This window comes from Protopterus annectens, chromosome 2.part1, assembly GCF_019279795.1.
Source record: "Protopterus annectens isolate FY-2018-M chromosome 2.part1, PAN1.0, whole genome shotgun sequence".
Classification (NCBI taxonomy): Eukaryota; Metazoa; Chordata; order Ceratodontiformes; family Protopteridae; genus Protopterus; species Protopterus annectens.
In genome coordinates, this window is record NC_056729.1 from 1,913,686,522 (window position 1) to 1,913,707,241 (window position 20,720).

A 20,720-nucleotide genomic window follows, 5' to 3' on the forward strand; every position below is an offset into this window, starting at 1 on the left:
TATCTCTCTCTCTCTCTCTCTATATATATATATATATATATATATATATATATATATATATATACAAATATATATATATATATATATATATATATATATATATATACACAATTTTTGTTACAGCTAGATATACATAAATACGTGTTATATTTGGATATGCTTATTTGCCCAACTAAGTGCACTCTGTGTTGCTTTTACTGAGCATTTGTTTTACTAAGCATTTTGTGTTCCCAGCTCACATTTTGCTGAAATTGTTGTTATACGGTATTAAAGATGGAACTGAGTTTTTCAGGTTAGAGTAAGGGCAGGTAAGGGCACAGATGTGTGTGTGCGTGTGTGTGTGTGTGTGTGTGTGTGTGTGTGTGTGTGTGTGTGTGTGTGTGTGTGTGTGTGTGTGCGTGTGTGAGTGTGTGCATGTGTGTGTGTGTGTGTGTTTGTGTGTGTGTTTATTGTCAATGCCTTGGTTTTGTAGTTTTACTGTTAGAGAAAGCCTTTTCCAGATGGTAGGGTGCAAGTTAGGGTCAGGGAAAGGGGTCCACTTTAAGCATGTGTGTTAATCCTTGTTTTACACCATCCCCTGCCTCTAATCCTGTGGCTTAATTTTTTGTAATGATGTCTTGTAATGGTTTGTACTGCGTCTTACAGCAATTGACTATAGTACATTACCGTGGCTATTGTTTACATATTAAATCATCCATAAACAGACATCCTACAACAACTCTGAAACGGTAAGTGGTGGAACTATTTAAACCAGTAATATAAAAGTATGTATATACTGACAGTCAAATAAATACAAAACAAATTAACAGCCAGTTCTCTATGGTCAATTGAGGGTGAGTACTTCAGGGTAATAATGGCTATTGCACAAGTGAAGAGAACAGTTATTTGTGGGATTGGGCCTAGTGACACCCCCTGGAAAGTTTATTATTTCCCTATAATGCCAATACAATCAGGCATTATCGCATGCTTGTAAGCTATAAAGCTATTTCAGTGCCTCTACGTGTTAATGCCCAGGGCAGATGCACCATTCACCCTAGCCTGCTTATGGCATTACTATCTGTAGCATATATTCTGAATAGGAAGACAACTGTTTATTTATTTTTTTATTTAACATTTGTTCAATGGGAAGGTTTGACTTGGAACAAAGCCAAAGCCAAAGGCCTGGGGAGAAATGCTTCAGATGTAAGTCTTTGTAACATGGGAGGAAACCAGAATACCTAGAGGTAACCCACACAAATGCAGAGAGGACATACAGAAGGTACCCCAGCTGAGAACCAAACCAAAGAACCTAATGCTGTGAAGCGACAACACTACTGCTGCACTACTGCGCCGTCCTGTTGGAAGACTGTTTATCACTGAGAGTAGCTGCTGACCAGTTAGTTATGCAAAATTGTAACCATCTGAAACTTGACTTTAACATAGCCCCATCCATTTTTAGTTAGCCCCATCCATTCAGTCACTTCCTGCAGTCCTCCCCCCCATTACTTTGTTGGCAGAAACCTTCACTGACCTAGCATGCATTTTGTCTGCATATATATATATATATATATATATATATATATATATATATATATATATATATATATAATTTATTTTTTTTTTTCATAAATACTGCACTTTTCCCCTTGTTCATGTTAATTCTACTGCTTTTTGTAGCCAGAGGTAGACCCTGCACCCATGATTAGGCCATTATGAATTTGTCTTGCATTTGCAAGGCATACCATTTTTCAGTTATTTCCTAAATACATGGACTCTGAGCTGTGATACGTGAATCCAATACCTACTGTTACCATCCAAAATGCAAATGCACATATGTACATATTATTTTACCATATGCATGCTACAAGATCCAGCACAGGATATAAAGATATCTAGTCGTTAGGCATTAGGGAAGAGTTAGGCTCATTATCATCATATGGTAATAGGGTAGTTTTCATGCGGTGGAAGGGGAATTTGGTGGGACCTCCCATTTAGTAGGAGTTTGTCAGCATTATTCTTTTGGGTTTCATCAGGTTAAGGTATGACAGACTGAAGAAAGCAGGGAACGTGTTAAACCCTTATTAGCCCTGACATACAGTATGACTCTTTGATAAAAGTCTTGAGGTATGGCATTTTAGCTTTCCATATCAGCAATTCATTAGCTTAATAATAAAACTCAAATGTTAGTTGTTTCTTGAATATTCAGATTTTCAAATACAAAACTAGATTTAGTTTACCTTGTAAAATATACTGCAAAATGAAAAAAAAGCACTCTTAGAGTTGCCTAAATTTACTTCTGTCACTGGAGGTTGGCATAATGGTTTAGGTAATGACAGACACAAAGTACAGAGATTGATACTCACTTTGGGAAGCATGGCTAGGCTTAGGTTCAGAGGTTCATAGGTAGGTACTAGGCTATCGGCCCTAGGGCCTATACAAGCCTAGCCAAAAAGGTACCCTGGCTTTCACCACCCAAGAAAATTATTTTCCTGTGCCCCTGTTGAGCAGAGCCGCAGAGGTGATCCCTGGGGTGAATTTCCTATTCCACATCCAATCATCAAGATTTTTCTTGAAGAGTGCTAATGAGGAGCTTTGTTTGATATAGATAGGTAGTTTGTTCCAGAGTATGAGAAGTCTCTGGGACAGGAATCTATCCCTCCAGCATGGTCTGTTTATTGTGGTGACAAGGTTTAGGTCCCTACAGCATGTAACTTGGAGGGATTGGGATTTCTTTAAGTGGAGCATGTCCAACAGCTCTGGGTTTGACATGGCTTTGTATGTTAGGCAGAGATCACCTCTGAGTAGGTGATATGCGACAGAGTAAAGCTGAAGTTTTTGAGACGGTCTACATAGGGCATCTGTTTGAGGCCGGTAATCCTCTTTGTGAGGTATTTTTTCAGCCTTTTCAGTTGTTGTAGATGTCTTGTGAGGTACATACCAAAAGGGCCATTGTACTCTATAATAGGTCTAATGAGTGATGAGTAGAAGGGAACAATGACCTCTTTTTTTCCTGGATGAGAAACCTTTTTGTGATGAGGTGTGCCATGTAGAAGGATTTCCTGACTACTGTGGGGATGTGATTATCAAAGGAGAGACTACTTTCCACCTGTGTCCCAAGGTATCTTATCACACTTTCAGTGTTAAGTAGACTACCACCTATGTGGTAGCTCATGGGTACAGAGTTTTTACCAAAGGGGATGACAATGCACTTTTTGGCATTGAGCTTGAGGCCATGGCTTTGACACCAGGCATCTGCCTCAGTGAGGCCCTTTTGTAGGATGTCCACATTGTTAGGAGTTTCAGTTATGGCTCCTAGTTTGCAGTCATCTGTGAACTTCATTAGCAAAAGACCTGCTGGGTTAGCCTGTACTTCAGAAAAGTAGATACCATACATGAGAGGACCCAGGACTGAACCTTGTGGTACTCCACTTGTCACTGGTCTGATGTCAATTTTGGAGTCTGCTACTTTCACACTGTGGGTTCTGTCAGAGAGCCAGTTGGAAACCCATCTTGTGACATAGGCATTTATACCTAGTTTAGTGAGTTTATCAATAATTCCAGAGTGGGGGATGGTGTTAAAAGCCTTGGCGAGATCTAGACAGGCTGCATGAACCACCTTACCCTCATCTACGACTCTGGTGACTGCATCAAAGAAGTCAATCAGGTTTAGGAGACATGATCAGCCTTTTATAAACCCGAACTGGGTGGGGTCCAGAGTTTGGTGATTACCAATGTCTTTGTTTATAAGTTAAAAAGTGTAAACTTATTTGTTATTCTTGTATTTGCTCTTCTGTTGCTTTTCCTGTTTTTTCTTAATACTATCTTGTGCTTATATGTACTACTATGATACTTATTAAACAGTAGATGTTATGTTCTACCTACTATAATTTTCTTTTCTTTATTCTTATTTGTATTTTTGATATTTTTGATATTGTATCTTTTGGAGCTTTTCTCCCCAGGACTCCATTTAAAATGGGCTCATTCGGTCCAATGGATTATCCTGGCAAACAAACTTCAAATAAATAAATAAATAAATAAGTTCTATGATGATAAATTTCATGGCCTTGCAGACCAGGCTTGTTAAGCTAATGCGGCGGCAGTTCCTGGGGTCTGTGGTGGCTCCCCCTTCGTGGAGTAAGATAACCGTTGCTGTGCACCATTCAGTGGGCACAAAGCCTGAGGTGAGGCTATGATTGAAGATGCTGCTTAGATGGGGTGCCAGTTCATTCTGTAGTTCATGTAGAACGCGACCTGGGATGTTGTCAGGCCCTATGGATGCTGTGTTCTTGGCTTTGGAGAGTGTGGTTTTTACCTGTGCAGCTGTGATTACAGGAACTTTGCATTCTTCTAGTATAGAGCTGGGCCCTTTAGGGGGTGAGGGGGGGGGGAGTTAGCACTGAAACTATCTGCCAGGATGTTGGCAATATCAGTTGGTTCTGTATATTTAGTGCCATTGTGCTGTAACTCAGAGCAGATCTGAGTGTTGACATTGAGATTCTTGACATAGCTAAAGAATGCTTTGTGGTTGTCTTTAGAATCAGTGGCAATTTTGTTTTCATAACTAGCTTTGGAGGATTTTTATGAGGGATCTCAGCTTTTTACTGAGGCTGACCAAGGAGTTCTTTTAGTCATGGGATTTTACTTGTTTTTGCAACAGTCTCTTTCTTCTGTTGTAGAGTTTGTTTATGGCAGGGGACCACCAGATTGTCTTCCTTTTTTTGGAGGAAAGCATCTTGGTACTTTTAGGGATAGCACGATCCATGCACTTGTGTAAGTGCTTATAAAGTGCATTTGTGTAGGATTCAGCAGTCGTACCTCTATTGTCCATCTGCATGGGTGTCATGAAGTTTGCCACTTCTGTCTTAAGAAGTGTGAAGTTGGCTTTGGAGAAATTTTTTACAGTGGTTTCCCTAATGGGAGTGGGGCGGGATGTGGATGTCTAGGCTGATTAACTTGTGGTCGGATCTGACCAATGAGGAAATTACCTCTGGTGTGGATCTCCAGTCGACCATGTTGGTAATGACCAGGTCTAGGATATTGCTGCCTCTGGTGGGGGTGTGGATAAGTCAATCCAAGGCGACTTAAAAAGTCTCCTGGGGTCATTAGCATTTTAATTGCTTATGAATCCTGGGTTACAATCAAACCTGATGAAAGATTTGTTAGGACTTTCCCCAAAATGAAAACTATTCACAAATTTTACTGAAAAGGAAAAATATCACACATTTTATTTTTTTAGATCTGTCATTCATAAATCAGTCATAGACACTGTTAACAAATAAACACTTACTTCATTTTCCAATGCATCTTTTATAAGTTGTTCATCTATCGGTTCTCTTCCAGTTGCGAGCACTTCAGCTTTTGCAATGACTGTTGTTTTTTTACCTAAGGAGGAAAGTGCTGTGTTAATAATGAAAACTATGCATTGCTATAAACTTACTAGTATTTTGAAATTTTACAGGAATTTTGGTTTGGCTTTATTTGTTTCCCTTTCTTGAGTCTGAATTTCAAACAGCAGTTTATCTTCTGTTGTAGTTTTATATTTTTATCAGTGCAAGTTAGCTGTTACTATCATTTTTTGAGAGAGATAGTGAAACAATATGTTAGACATTCATAAATAGTAACCAAAAAGATAGACCTTAACATTAGCAGACGCTGTGCAGTGGTGTACAAAGATCTCTGCATACTGTCTCATCTGCCTACATTGTTTGTTATTCATAGACACTGATCATGCATTATAACAACAGTATAGAAATGTGAACGTTGCCTTATGAATTCAGCACAGGTATTGTGCAGAATGTTCCTTCCAGTGTGCAATACACTCTCATCTGCCCTTGCAACCAACAGCTGCTGTATTATGCAGAGTTGCACAACAGAGTGGTGATGCATTAGACAAAGGGCAGCACAGTACATAGATCTCCTTTGAAGTGCTATCATCTGCATTAATTCCCAGTTTTGATTGATAAAGACATCTCAGTCATCAGGCATAACAGAGGAGTTAAGCACCCTGTCTCATTTATGCCTCTCCAGTCTTTACAAACTTACAATCGACTCTAATGTCCAATCTTGAACACACTTAAAATTGCTAGATTTGCCACAAACCAACCTTATACCTCTCACTACTGCTTTTCACTAATGAACCTACAGTGGTTAGAATTCCCCCAACAACTCCTTCTTTCACAATTTCACATAACTCACTTCATCCTCAACAAACCCACTACCTGCCCTGCTCTCTCTTCTCTATTATCCTATTATACCCGAAATGCTCACTACAAAGCTCTGACCAACATATCTTGGATAAATACAAGCCCAAAAGAACCACTGGAAAACTTCTCTATAAACACTCAGTATCTCAAGCCTGGAACAAACTCCCTTTCAATGTAAGATCTATTGCCAACACAAATAGCTTCAAAAAAGCACTAAAAGACAGCCTCTCAAACTCATGGATCTGTTCCTGCCAGGACCCTACATAAACCTTGCCCTTCCATGTTAACATCTCTGCCAGAATTCTCACTAACCCCTAATTTATCTCTCTTCACATTATAGGTTTTTATCTGTATCAGTACTCTGCCATCTGCTTGCTCTTTGACACTTACTAATTTTAATACATTTCTCCTGTATACTTCCTTATCTCAAACATGACGTAGTTTTAGCTTCCTAAACTGTTACACCATAGTATATCTTTTAGCTTACACAACTGATGCCTCAATTTTTGTTTCAATCTACGTATTATTAAAATGTTTGTAATACACTGGAGCTTTTCTCCTCGAGTCTCCACTGAAAATGGACCCTAGCTTAGTTGGACAAACCTGGTTACCAAATGTCAAATAAATAAATGAAGCTCATTATCATAATATGGCACCAGGGGAATTTTGTGTTGGGGAGCTACCATTGGTAGGAGTGTGTCAGCATCACTTTGTGGGGGTGGGACAGGTTTAAGTATGACAGCAAGTTTGATTGCACTACAGGGGACTCCTTTCCCTGTAGGGTGTTTCCTACTGACAAGGTGTTTTTATTTATTTCTTTTTTTTCACAGATACATTACTCAGCTATGATTGCTGTACACCACATAAGCATAGGAAGGAAATCACCGAACTTCTGGGTGCAGCACCATTGGTATGCATGTGGTTGGACTGTTATGGGGTGCCACATGAAGTTCATTCATTATCCAATGTTTGGGACTCTCTGAGTGGAGTATAGTCGGGGGGGGGTGATTTGCATATGTCATTCCCCACTGAGTACCTTTCCTTATAAATTATTGCAGGCTTCTTGCTCCACAGTGCATATTGTTTATGAAAATATGTACATCCATAAATAATTTCGCAAACAATGAAATGAAAGAAACTGCATGCATGAAAATTCTGAAGAGGAGGGAATATTATTTATTTATTTGTATTTGTTTACCGGGATAGTCCACTGGGCCTAAGTGAGCCCATTTTCAGTGGAGGCCGGGGACAAAAGCTCCCCATCAACAAGTGCATACAATAGAAGAGTCTAGTCACAGTTGAATTAACAGGTTAAATTAAACATTAACAACTACATTAATTACAGAATAATATAAGAGGACAGATGAATCACACATAATTTATCACAGTTAAGTATATTAACGAACTTTGACAAAAACTTAACTTTTAGTAATGTAGTAAGAATATTTAAAACTTGCAGAGATAGGTTTTGCATGATATGACATGAAAATAAAATATAGGAGTAAATGTCAAATGTAACCAATGAATATCTATATCTATAACCATATATATATATATATATATAGATATAGATAGATAGATAGATATAGATATGTAGAATATACTATGCATTTCAGGCAATAAAGTTGCATGCATGGCATTTAAGTGTAGCAGCAGTTCATATCAAGTTGTTAAAATAATATAAGTTTAGGCATTCATTTCTCCCTTAAAACAAATAGGAAGCTGTAGTATCGCTGTTGTCAAGTTAATACTGCACCATATTGTTGGCACTGGCCCAGGATTCACCTGATAAAAACTAGTGCAATAAATTTTAGCAGAAGGCATAGTCTAGGAAATTAACATAAGCATGTATATGGCTTGAAACAAAAGGACATAAGATATCCCAATAAAACTGAAACCATAACTAGTAGAGGATCCCTATTAGTTGATCGAATTTTCAGAAACTCAAAATTTGTATTGGTGAGATGATATGACCAAATTTCTGTATTAGTTCTGGTTTAAGCACTTGGGATTCAAGCCAATTATTTTACATTAAGAAGGTGTGGTCTGCACTCTTGTAGGAGGAGAGGGTAGATTCTGCCCTTCTGAGCTGGGAGTTTCTGGTTAAAGGCTTATTGTGCCTGCTTATTTGAACAGTTTCTTTTAGAAATTGGTACACCTTGTTTGCTGTAGCATAGACTAAATTCAGACCTGCTGAACCTAGCCTTGTTTGTATAAGTTGAGCACTAATCCAGACCATCTTAGAAGTTCATAGGTTGGTACTAGGCCTTCGGCCCTAGGGCTTATACAAGCCTAGCCATAGCAATTCCCTGGATATTTCTTCCCGCAATATTTACTTCCATGGACCTCTGTCTAGCAGGGCGACTGACATGATCCCCGGGGTGAATTTCCTATCTCCCATCCAATCATCAAGGTTCTTTTTGAAGAGCATCAAGGGGTTGCTCGGCTTGACATCCATGGGCAGTCTATTCCAGAGTATAGGGAGTCTCTGGGTCAGGAACCTATCCATCCAGCATGTTTTGCTCATTGTGATGACAAGGTTTATATCCCTAGAGCGTGTGACTCTGAGGGATTAGGATTTCTTTAAGTGGAGCATGTCCAACAGCTCAGGATTTGACATGGCCTTGTATGTTAAGCAGAGATCGCCTCTGAGTAGACGATATACCATAGAGTATAGCTGGAGTTATTTTAGACGGTCAGTATAGGGCATCTGCTTTAGGGCTGTGATTCTTTTAGTGAGGTATTTCTGTGGCCTTTCCAGCTGTTGCAGATGTCTTGTGAGGTGTACTCTATAATGGGTCTAATGAGGGATGAGTACAGTGGGACAATGACCTCCTTTTTTCTGGATGAGAAGCCCTTAGTGATGAGGTGTGCCACATAGAAGGATTTCCTGACTGTTGTGGCAATGTGGTTATTGAAGGTAAGATCACAGTCCACCTTTGTCCCAAAGTCTCTCATCACACTTTCAGTGTTTAGTGTACTGCCACCTATGTGGTAATTCATGGGTACATGGTTTTTCCCAAAGGGGATAACTATACATTTCTTGGCATGAAGCTTGAGCCCATGGCTCTGGCACCAAGCATCTGTTACTGTAAGGCCCTTTTTTAGAATATCCACATCATTTGGGGATTCAATAATGACTCCCAGTTTGCAGTCATCTGCAAACTTTGTTAGCCAGAGTCCCTTAGTGTTGGCCTGTACTTCAGAGAAGTAGATGCCAAACAAGAGAGGTCCCAGGACAGAACCCTGAGGTACTCCACTTGTCACTTTTCTGCAGCTGGATTTGGAGTCTGCTACTTTTTCAGTTTGGGTTCTGTCAGTAAGTCAGTTGGCAACCCATCGAGTGACGTAGGGATTTATGCCCAGCTTAGTAAGTTTATCTATGATTCCAGAGTGGGGGATGGTGTTGAAGGCCTTGGTGAGGTCCAGATAGGCTGTGTGGACCACCTTACTCTCGTCCACAGCTCTGGAGACTGATTCAAAGAAGTCATTCAGGTTCAGGAGACAAGAGCAGCCCTTCGTGAACCCAAACTGGGTGGGGTCCAGTGTTTGAAGGCTGCCAATGTCTTTTTTTATAAGTTCCATAATAATGCGTTCCATGCCTTTGCAGATCGGGCTCATCAGACTGATGGGATGGTAGTTCCTGGGATCCAAGGTGGATTCCCCCCTTGTGGAGTGTGATAACTGTAGCTGTGCACCACTCAGTGGGCATGAAGCCTGAGGTGAGGCTATGATTAAACATGATACTTTGGTGAGGTGCCAGTTCATTTTGTAGTTCATGTAGTACACAGCCTGGGATGTCATCTGGTCCCATGGATGCTGCATTCTTAGCTTTGGAGAGTGCGGTTTCTACCTGTGTGGCTGTGATTACCAGAATTAAGCAATCTTTTGGTATTGAGATGGGCCTTTTAGGGGGTGAGAGGGGGGTGATGTTTGCACTAAATCGATCTGCCAAGATATTGGCAATATCCTTGAGATCAGTATATTTAATGCCATTCTGTTGTAGCTCAGAGCATATCTGAGCATTGCCATTTAGATTCTTGACATAACTATAGAATGCTTTGTGGTTGTCTTTGGAATTTTTGGCAATTTTATTTTCATAACTAGCTTTGGAGGATTTTATGAGGGATCTCAGATTCTTACTGAGGCTGGTAAGGGAGTTTTTTGTATCCTGGGATTTTCCTCTTTCTGAAACAGCTTCATTCTACTTTTGTATAGTTTGTTTATGGCAGGACACCACCAGATTGCCTTCCTTTTTTTTTGGAGGAGAGAGTCTTGGTTCTATTTGTGATGGCACAATTCATGCATGAGTGGATGTGCTCGTACAGTGCCTTAGTGTAGGATTCAGCAGTTGAACTTTCATTTCCCATCTGTATGGGTGTCATGAAGTTTGTAACTTCTGACTTGAGTAGCATGAAGTTGGCTTTGGAGAAGTTTTTTACGGAGGTTTTCTTACTGGGGGGTGGGAGTGGGATATGAATTTCAAGGGTGATTTGCTTATGGTCAGACCTAACCAATGAGGGGGTCACCACTGGTGTGGAGCATCTATCTCCCATGTTGGTAATGACCAGGTCTAGGATACTGGAGCCCCTGGTGAGACAATGAATTAGTTGATCCAGGGCATTGGAATTTTTTTTGGAGAAGGTTCCCCTGCACCCTAGTGGCAGGAATGTGCAGTTAGAAATTGTCTGATTGAAGACTGCTGGAACGGGGCTCAGTTTTTAGCTTTTTACTGATTAATTTGTTTAAATCAGTTTGCTCATTTGCTACTGTTATAAAAAATATATACTTTATGCATCACCTCTTAGCTAGGGTTAAACTATTCCTGGTGCCATAAAGTCTGCTTTTCAAATTTTCCCTTAGAACCAGACAGTTTTTAGTTTTAGCACTCAAATCTGTTTCTTTGAGCTCAGTACTTGTTCAGAACTTGTTGTAAGCACTAAATAAGCTACAAATTACTACAGCACTCAACTCTCCTCACTTGTCTAGAGGAAAACAGTTTTAGTACTTACTAAATAAGCACCTATCCAGGCATGTCTAAGGGTCAGCTCCCTGTGTTTTCTCCTGTCTGCCTGATGAATCCGGGCATCTTGGGGCAATGCAGCAATTGCCTCATGCACATAGACAACCATCTCCACCTACCACCCAACACTACAATCTGTGAGAGATGCACTTATATAGCCAAACTGGAAGCAAAGCTCTCTTCACCCAAGACTGGACTAGACAGTCAAGAGGAGAAGGTAAACACCTGCACCACACCACACTCATCACATAGTCCCTCAAAACCTACACCACTAAAGCACACATATAGCAACACAAAACTCAATAAAAATCTGCTCAAGCAACAGTGACCTCCAAAGCAGAAATGTATGCAACCACCAGCCCCTCAACACAACCCAAATGACACATAGCCTACAAACTCAGTGGGCCACTCAACCACAGCCCATAAGGCATAACAACGTACCCAACACTCTAGTCATAGGTGACTCTATAGTCAGACACACTGATGTTCCACTCACCAAGCTAAACAAGGAGAAAGTTGCTGTCAGCTGCCTGTTGGGTGCCAGAATCCACCTCATAATGCACGCACTCAGGTCACTCCACAACAAGTACAAATATGACCCTGTCATTGTACATGTTGGTGAGAATGACTTGAGACGTACCTCCCTGGACTACATGAAAAGAGACATGGAGGAGCTCTCCGATCTTGCAGTCCAGGCAGGTATGACCCTAGCCCTGAGTAGCATCCTACCATCACCCAGAATGATACCACAGTACAAGGAAAAATGATTGAATTCAACAATTGGGTAAGCTTCTGGTGTCATTCTAAGGGGATCCAGTATCTGTCTGCCTGGGATGACATGATTGGCAGACCATGATGCTTTGCCAGAGATGGCCTGCACCTGTCGTCCTTGGGATTTCAGATACTGGCTAAGGATCTTGCCACCCCTATAGTGCCTTTTTAGGCAAGGTTCAAATGACAAATTCATCACCATAACAGGTACAAGCAAGCAAAATCTGAGGGTAATGCTACTCAATGCTAGAAGTCTAAACCTCAAAATGCATTCACTCAAGGCACTCCTCAAAATGGAGAACATCGACATCTCTGCAGTGACAGAGACCTGGTTCAAGGCTCCAGAGAGCACCCCTGCATTACCAAGCTATAATTCATACCACACCTTTCGACCACTTAACCTGGACCGAAACACTAAAGGTGGAGGCATATCCATATTCATTAAGGATATCCACAGCTTCAGGCTAGTTGCTCAGCATAATGCATCTAAGATTATCCAAGTGCAATTAACTCTGGGCAAGACCACAATCCAAACTGTAACTTGCTACAGATCTTCACCGTGCCCCAGGATTCCCACTCCTCATTTCTTGATACATTGGAAAATATTAGGGTACAACCCAACACCCTAATAATGGGTTATTTCAACTACCCCACCATTAACTGGGAAAACTACTCATGTACCAACTCTTTTGCTCAACGTTTTCTGGAATTCATAAATTCCAACTCCTTGGATCAACTTATCCACACCCCCACCAGGGACAGCAATATCCTAGACCTGGTCATTACCAACATGGGCGACCAGTGTTCCACACCAGAGGTCAATTCCTCATTGGTCAGATCCAACCACAAACTAATCAGCCTAGACATCCATTCCTGCCCCCCACCCCCATTAGGGAAACCACCATAAAAAATTCTCCAAAGCCAACTTCATGTTTCTTAAGACAGAAGTGGCAAACTTCACAACACCCATGCAGACGGACAACAGAGGTATGACTGCTGAATCCTACACAAATGTAGTTTATGAGCACTTACATGAGTGCATGGATCCTGCTATCCTTAACAGAACCAAGATGCTATCCTCCAAAAAAGGAAGCCGATCTGGTGGTCCACTGCCATAAACAAACTCTACAAGAGAAGAAAGAAACTGTTGCAAAAAAGAGTAAAATCCCATGACTGGAAGAACTCCTTGGTCAGCCTCAGTAAGAAGCTGAGTTCACTCATAAAATCTTCCAAAGCTAGCCTCACTCCCTAAAGGGCCAATCTCTATACCAGAAGAATGCAAAGTTCATGTAATTACAGCTGCACAGGTAAAAACACACTCTCCAAAGCCAAGAACACAGCATCCATGGGACCTAACAACATCCCAGGCTGCATTCTACATGAAATACAGAATGAATTGGCACCCCACCTAAGCACCGTGTTCAGTCATAGCCTCACCTTAGGCTTTTTGGCCACTGAATGGTGCACAGCAATGGTTTTCCCACTCCACAAAGGTGGAGCCACCACGAACCCCGGGAACTACCACTCCATTAGCCTAATGAGCCTGGTCTGCAAGGCCATGGAATGTATCATCATGGAATTTATAAACAAAGTCATTGGCAATCTCTAAACTCTGGACCCCACCCAGTTCGGGTTTGTAAAAGGCAGATCATGTCTCCTAAATTTGATTGACTTCTTTGAAGCCGTCACCAAAGCCGTAGATGAGAGTAAGGTGGTTCACACAGCCTATTTTGATCTTATCAAGGCTTTTGACACTATCCTCCACTCTAGAATCATAGATAAACTCACTAAACTAGGTATAAATCCCTATGTCACAAGATGGGTTGTGTGACCATGAGTAAGTAACTGACAGTGCTTGAAGACAGCTGGGGAATTTGGAATAGACTCGTCAGTGGTCACCTGGACTGCAAACCTAGTTACTACTTATGGACATGAACTGTAAAATAATTCTAGAATACTTTCCTAGCTCATGTTCAAACTCCAGCATCCATGCAGCTGATGAGTAGAAAAACTAACTTGCTAAAATAAAGTAAAATCACACAGAAACTGTATGTCACATATCAAGCTTAATTACTTTCCAAAGACGGTTAAGTATGAACACATTGGTCCTGAACTTTGTCAGATCCAAATATTTTTTCTTACAAAACATAGAGAGTTTTGTAAAAAAAATGTTTAGAGCTGAAACCAAGCTAGAAAGAGCAAAGTCTACTGTGGCTGGCAACAGGAGACTATGTTATAATGGTTATATAATTATATCAAGATAGGGCTCTATATTTTATTAGACCCTTACTCACAGAGGTAATGGGTTAAGGTGTACTTTAGGGTCCCAATAGTGTGAGACAAGTAACCTACATTCTGATCTGATAAAAAGCATGGCAGGAGATCTAATGTGTTTCCTGGTATTAAATCATAAGAATGGAAGAACAAAATACAAGCCAGATTTGTGCTGTATTCCTCTCCCCCTGCAGCTGACCATTAGTTGACCAGCTCCTCTCCCTGTTCATTGGGTTTACTGATCCTACCTTAGCCTCCTGTGGACTCAGTCTGACCCACATCCCAGGTCAATGAGGAGTTTGTAGATGCTGATGCAACATCATATTGCTGCCAGGGAGTGTGCCCTAACCCCCTGCCACTCTGCAGCAGCATTGCGAGCTCTGCAATCATTATCTGTGAGATGCCAATGTGTACTTCTGTACATGACTAACCTCCTGACTAAGTAGTATGCCTCCTGGAATATGCATCATGTCAGGCTCTTAATGCTCCAATTGGAATGAGCCTAGGATGGCTCCTCCCACCTGAATGTAGGGGCTCGCATTGGCTGCTCACTGTCATCCTCCCCCATCTGGTACCTCCAGCATCCATGCCATTCACTGAACACGGCTTTGCTGCGGCACAGTAAGGGGGCTTTATCGCTCTCTGTCATGAGGTCAGTCTTTGCGGTGCTTTTATCTCCAGCATAAAGTGAAAATTCTTTTGATCCCAGAAATAGGAATATGAAGTATAAAAACAATGATGATTACAAATTGAGGATAAATAAACATACAACAGAATTAAGAGTCATGCAAAGCCAAGTTAATGCTGTTAAAAATCAGAATACCTGTCATACACCACTATCAAAATTAACAATAGCTAATAATCAATAAACTACACTCAGTCGTGCTACTACACTCCTGTTCAGTGTGACCCAGAGAAATAAAATTAATAACAATTATAACATATATATGAGTTAAGACCTCTAAATGAATTGGCAATCTTGCATAAACACAAGACGGCATTAAGGGAGTGCACTTTCTTAAAAACTAGTAAATGAACTTTCACTATTTTGAATGTATACAAAATCCAAGAAAAAGGCAAGCCAGCACAAAAGTCAGTTGCAGCTCGATGTATTTATAAAACACACCTCAAACTATAGTTTCATGGAAAACAGCTTTTTCAATGTGGAATCTGTTAGTGAAGGCATACAGAAGGTTTACTAGAGTGATATCTCAGTCATATGACCAATATTCAAAAGGTGTTTCGTAAAATAAGTAAAAAATAAAAAAACTCATTTAGTTTGGTAAACATTAACCAGTCATGAAACCAACGTCTCAAAGGGGAAAAATGGAAGAACACACATAATAAGCAAATCCATGCCTAATAAATTGGCACTGAAATGATATATAACAATTTAACCAAATTAGTAACAAGCAAAAGTAAATAGTTCTTATAGACCATGATATCAGGGGTAATAGTCAAATATTTCTAAACATTAAAAGAATCAGGTTCCATCCTTGGCCCTGTCCTGTTCAATATGGTTATCAATTGTCTCCACACTTCCTGTCAATCAGCCTGCCTTATACAACATGCCGATAATTCAAACATCATCGGTTCCTCAAATTTTATTATTATTTTATTTTATTATTTTACATTTGTTAACCGGGAGAGTCCGACTGGATACATGTCCATTTTCAGCGGAGGCCCGGGGAGAAAAGCTCCAAGTACATAATAGACATATGAACATTGTTAATGCAAAAAAAGGAAGATAGTTGAGTTCTAAATACAATATAAAGATACATCACATCTTGGGAAAAAAAAAACAACAGCAGCATATAAAAAAACATAGGTCAGTTACAAAGGCGAGGTGCCTTGTTAAAAAGCGGTTAAGGATAGTGAGGTAAGAGAAGGGTAAATGATAGTGGTTAATCAGGTTTGGAACAGGGACATTGCCAGAGAGTATTGAGATGGGGTTTAAGCTTTTTTTTGAATTGTAGGAGTGAGGGTTCTGAGGTGAGCATGGTCGGTAGGGAGTTCCACATTTTACCTACAAAGTTTGAGAATAGAGAATCCCCAGCAGAATTATTGGCTTTGGTAGTTTGAGCTAAGATCTTATTGGAGGAGTGTAAAGATTGCAGGTTAATATAGGGGTGAATGATGTTTTCAGAGCTGGTGTTTTCTCTGGGTGATACAGTATCTGGTGAGCCGTTTTGAGTTGGTTGAAATGGAGTTGGCTGGAAAACTCTAACCACCCTAGTTGCTTCAAGTTAGTGCAGTGGTGCATTCTAAAGGTGGAATTTGTGGCAAATCTAGCTATGTGATTGTAACAAGAAGCAAGTTTGTTAAGGGTTGTCTTGTTTAGGTTTGTAAAGAGGGGAGGCATAGAAAAGAGTTGATAGTAGGTGTGTGCTGGCAATTGTAATTTTAGCGTGAGGAGTGAGAAAGTGTTTTACTTTATAGAGAGAGCCAAGCTTTTTATTGACGGTTTTGATGGTAAGATTGAAATGGGTGTCAAATTTAAGGGATTTATCAATGGTAACACCTAATAGCTTTGTGTGAGCTTCTGGTGATATAGTGATTCCATTGGAGGATGTAATAGAGAAGGTGGGGGGAAGAGTCTTGTTAGTGGGTGAGAAAGTAAGTAGTTTTGTTTTGTTGGGGTTGAGAACTAGTTGTCGACTTGAGAACCATTTCTCTATTAGGTTGAAGGTGTCTTGGGTTGAAGCAGTGAGGTCTGCCAGGTTGGAGGCAGTGCTGATGATAGTCAAATCATCTGCATATTGAATGCATGTGGCATGGGGGGTGATTGTGGGCAGGTCATTAACAAAGATGGTGAAGAGAAGAGGGCCAAGAATAGATCCTTGGGGAACTCCAAGTGTAACAGGTAGGCATGTAGATAATTTGTCCTGCCATAGAACAGCCTGTTGCCTATTGGACAGGTAGGATTGGAACCATTTCAGCGTGGAATTGCTGAGTGATAGTTTTTTTAATGTATGGAGGAGTTGAATGTGGTTCACCATATCAAAGGCCTTGGAGAGGTCTAAGAAAAGAGCAGATGATAGTTTATTATTGTTTCTGAAGTTATTGATGGTATTAGAAAAGGATAATAGGGCTGATGTGGTACTGTAATTTGGCCTGAAGCCATGTTGGGAGTTAGCTAGAATTTTATTTTTGGTGAGGTGTTCCATCAGTTGTTTGTGGACACACTTTTCCATAATTTTGGCCAGGGGTGAGAGTATAGTTATAGGTCTGTAGTTGGTTAGCTCTAGTGAGCTACCACCTTTATGGAGAGGAATAATGTGGGACATTTTCCATATGGAGGGATGAAGGCTTCTGACAAGGTACGGTTTATGATTATGGAGACGGATAGGAAATGGCCTCAGCTGCTTTTTGCAGAAACTCAGCTGGGAGAAGGTCAGCTGCTAGCTTAGTGGGTTTTAGTTTTTAAGAAGAGATGTTATAAAGGATATGGGTACTGGATCGAAGGTAAATAGATGATCTGATGTAGTTGTAGTATTCTGCTGGCATGGGTAGTGGAGTGGGCTGGTTGTTTGTTTGAATTGTGTGGCCAGGGATTGTATAGTTTCTGTGAAGAAACTATTGAATGTGTTAGCAATGTTTACAGGGCACTGTTGTTTGCAAGTTGTTGGAGTGGGGGTGGTTGCCTGGCCTGGGTGCAGGAGCTTGTTTAAGCCTTCCCAGAATTTTTGTGGATTATTAAGGTGTTTGTGTTGGAGGTGGAGGAAGAAGTTTTTTATCATTTAAGATCATTCTTTTAGTTTCATTTCTAAGTTGCGGAAGGTTTGGTGGGAGTGTGGGTCTTTGGAGGTGCCATGTGACCCACATCTTGTTTCTAGATAGGATTTTGGATTTTGTTTCCTTAGAGAGCCATGGTGCGGTTTTGGTTTTAGTTCTAATGGACCTGTATTGGAGCATGGGAATCTAGAATCTTGAGGAAGGTGGTGTTGAAGTAGATAACTGCCTCTTCAAGAGGAAGAGACTTGAGTATTGTCCAGTTGTGGGCTTTAAGTTCAGTTTGAAAAATGGAGGCGTTGAATTTATTATTGTTCCTGATTTTTTTATGGTTGTAAGAAGGGGGGTGATTTTCTTGAATTTGATAACATAGGCGAGTAAGTGATCACTCATGTCCTCTGGGTGAGTACCTGCTGAGTACTGGTCAGGATCTTTATTAGTAAGGGTCCAGTCCAGGATGCTGTCTTTGTTTTGGGGTTTACCTAGTCTGGTAGGAGTGGATATGAGCTGAGAAAAGCCATGTAGATTTATGCTGCTAGATGGGGAGCTAGATGAGAAGGAATTCCAATTGATGTTGACTTACCAACGTACAACAGAAATCCCAAGACGTTTTCTCCTCTGTTGAGCTATAGCTTAACAACTTACAACTCCTACTCAACCTGAAAAAAAGACTAAACTTCTTCTCTTTACCATCAAAACACTCACTGCTATAAAATTGAGTTTAAGATCAATTCTCAGAATGATGCTTTAACTGAAGTTGTACCCAATACTCAACTCTTAAGACTAACAATTGACAGCAATCTTAAATTTAATCTATACATACAGAATCATATTAAAAAATCAGAAACTAGGACTGCTCTTTAGACATGAATTCTTTCTAAATACAGTCATAAAACACACCCTTGACACTACTCACCTTCTACCCTCGCTCCTATATGGTGCTCCTATTCCTACAAATCTCAACATCTCTTAAAAATTAAAACTCAAATCATGATAACACAAAATAGCAAAATTTGCTACAAATTCAGTCTACACAGCCATCAGTGTACCGCTCTTCATACTCTAAATTAGTTAGAACTTCCCCAAAAACTCATTTACTTACAACTAACTGCCCACAAAACAATATAAAATCCCAATTATTGCCCCTCTCCTAGTTCCATACTCAAGTATTTACCCAAGAAGCCCCTTACATCGGAGACTCAACAGCTGCATGCTATGCATAAATCTAGTAAAACTGCAGGCCATAGTCTATAATCCTATTCAGTAGCCAAAGTATGGAATATCTAACCTAAAAATATTTGAACTAATCCAAATCTTCTGGCCTTCAAACACTGTCTAAATGAATATTTCACTAAATCCTGGAACAGTTCCTGCTCTCAACCTGGACAAAAGCCTTCTACTAACCACCGTTTCTATTAAAGACTCTGCACAACAATCTTTTCTCCCCTCCCTCAGTATTACCTGTTACTACCCTCAGACCCCCATCTTCTCTACCTGCTTGTCCTCCATTACACAACTTAACCCCACCCTCTCTGTCAACATCCGTTTCACTTTGCTGATCATATTTAAAACCAATCAAAAAATTTTACTCAAATGTTATTAGATAAATAAAAGGTATACCTGTTACTACTTATTTTTTCTTCATGTATGTAACTGTTATTGTCATACATATAGAATTGCAATGCCTATATTACTGTAATTTTTTCTTGAGTAATTTCTTGATGGAATTTTCTCGTGTTATATTTTGCTGGAGCTTTTCTTCCTGGCTTCCACTGAAAATGGATATATATGGACCTAGTCAGACTTTCTCTTTAAGCAAATGCAAATAAATAAATAAATAATACATTAATATAATAAACAACTGTTGTTCTATTTGTTTGAATACTTAAACATAAATGGTATATTCTACTCCCACCTGCTGGATAGTTGGGTTATTTGAAGTCCTATGATAATATAATTCACATAATAAATTACATCTATACATAAATTACACTCCAATTACTTTTACATTTATCTCCTTAACCACTCCCTCTATCTCTCTCCACCAATCATCTTCTTTTTCTTTTGGCTGCTCCCATTAGGGGTTACCACAACAGATCATCTGTTTCCATTTCTTCCTGTCCTCTGCATCTTGCTCTGTCACACCAACCACCTGCATGTCCTCTCTCACCACATCCATAAACCTTATCTTAGGCCTTCCTCTTTTTCTCTTACCTGGCAGTTCCATCCTTAACATCTTTCTCCCAATATACCCAGCATCCCTCCTCAGCACATGTCCAAACCAATGCAATCTCGCCTCTCTGGCTTTGTTTCCAAACCATAGAACCTGAGCTGACCCTCTAATATATTAATTTCTAATCCTGTTCATCCTCATCATACTTAATGCAAATCTTAACATTTTAACTCTGCCACCTCCAGCTCTAACCGCTGTCTTCAACACCTATAACATAGCTAGTCTTACTACCATCTTGTAGACCTTCCCTTTCACTCTTACTAGTACCCGTCTGTCACAAATCACTCCTGATACTCTTCTCCACCCACTCCACCCTGCTTGCACTCTCTTCTTCATATCTCTTCCACACTCACCATTACTCTGAACTGTTGATCCCAAGTATTTGAACTCATCCACCTTTGTCAGCTCTACTCCCTGCATCCTCACCATTCCTCTGTCCTCCTTCTCAATCACACACATATATTCTGTCTTAGTCCTGATGACCTTCATTCCTCTCCTCTCTAGA

At 40.2% G+C, this 20,720-nt stretch overlaps 1 protein-coding gene across 1 annotated transcript in view; it reads right to left on the minus strand.

The window, feature by feature from the left end:
- The window catches only part of LOC122794690, a 123,055-nt gene that overhangs the window by 40,103 nt on the left and 62,232 nt on the right, over positions 1-20,720 (minus strand). Inside the window, exon 3 of the mRNA XM_044063319.1 lies at positions 5,267-5,361. Coding sequence (XP_043919254.1) covers positions 5,267-5,361 — 95 coding nt within the window. The remainder of the gene's footprint in view (positions 1-5,266; positions 5,362-20,720) is intronic.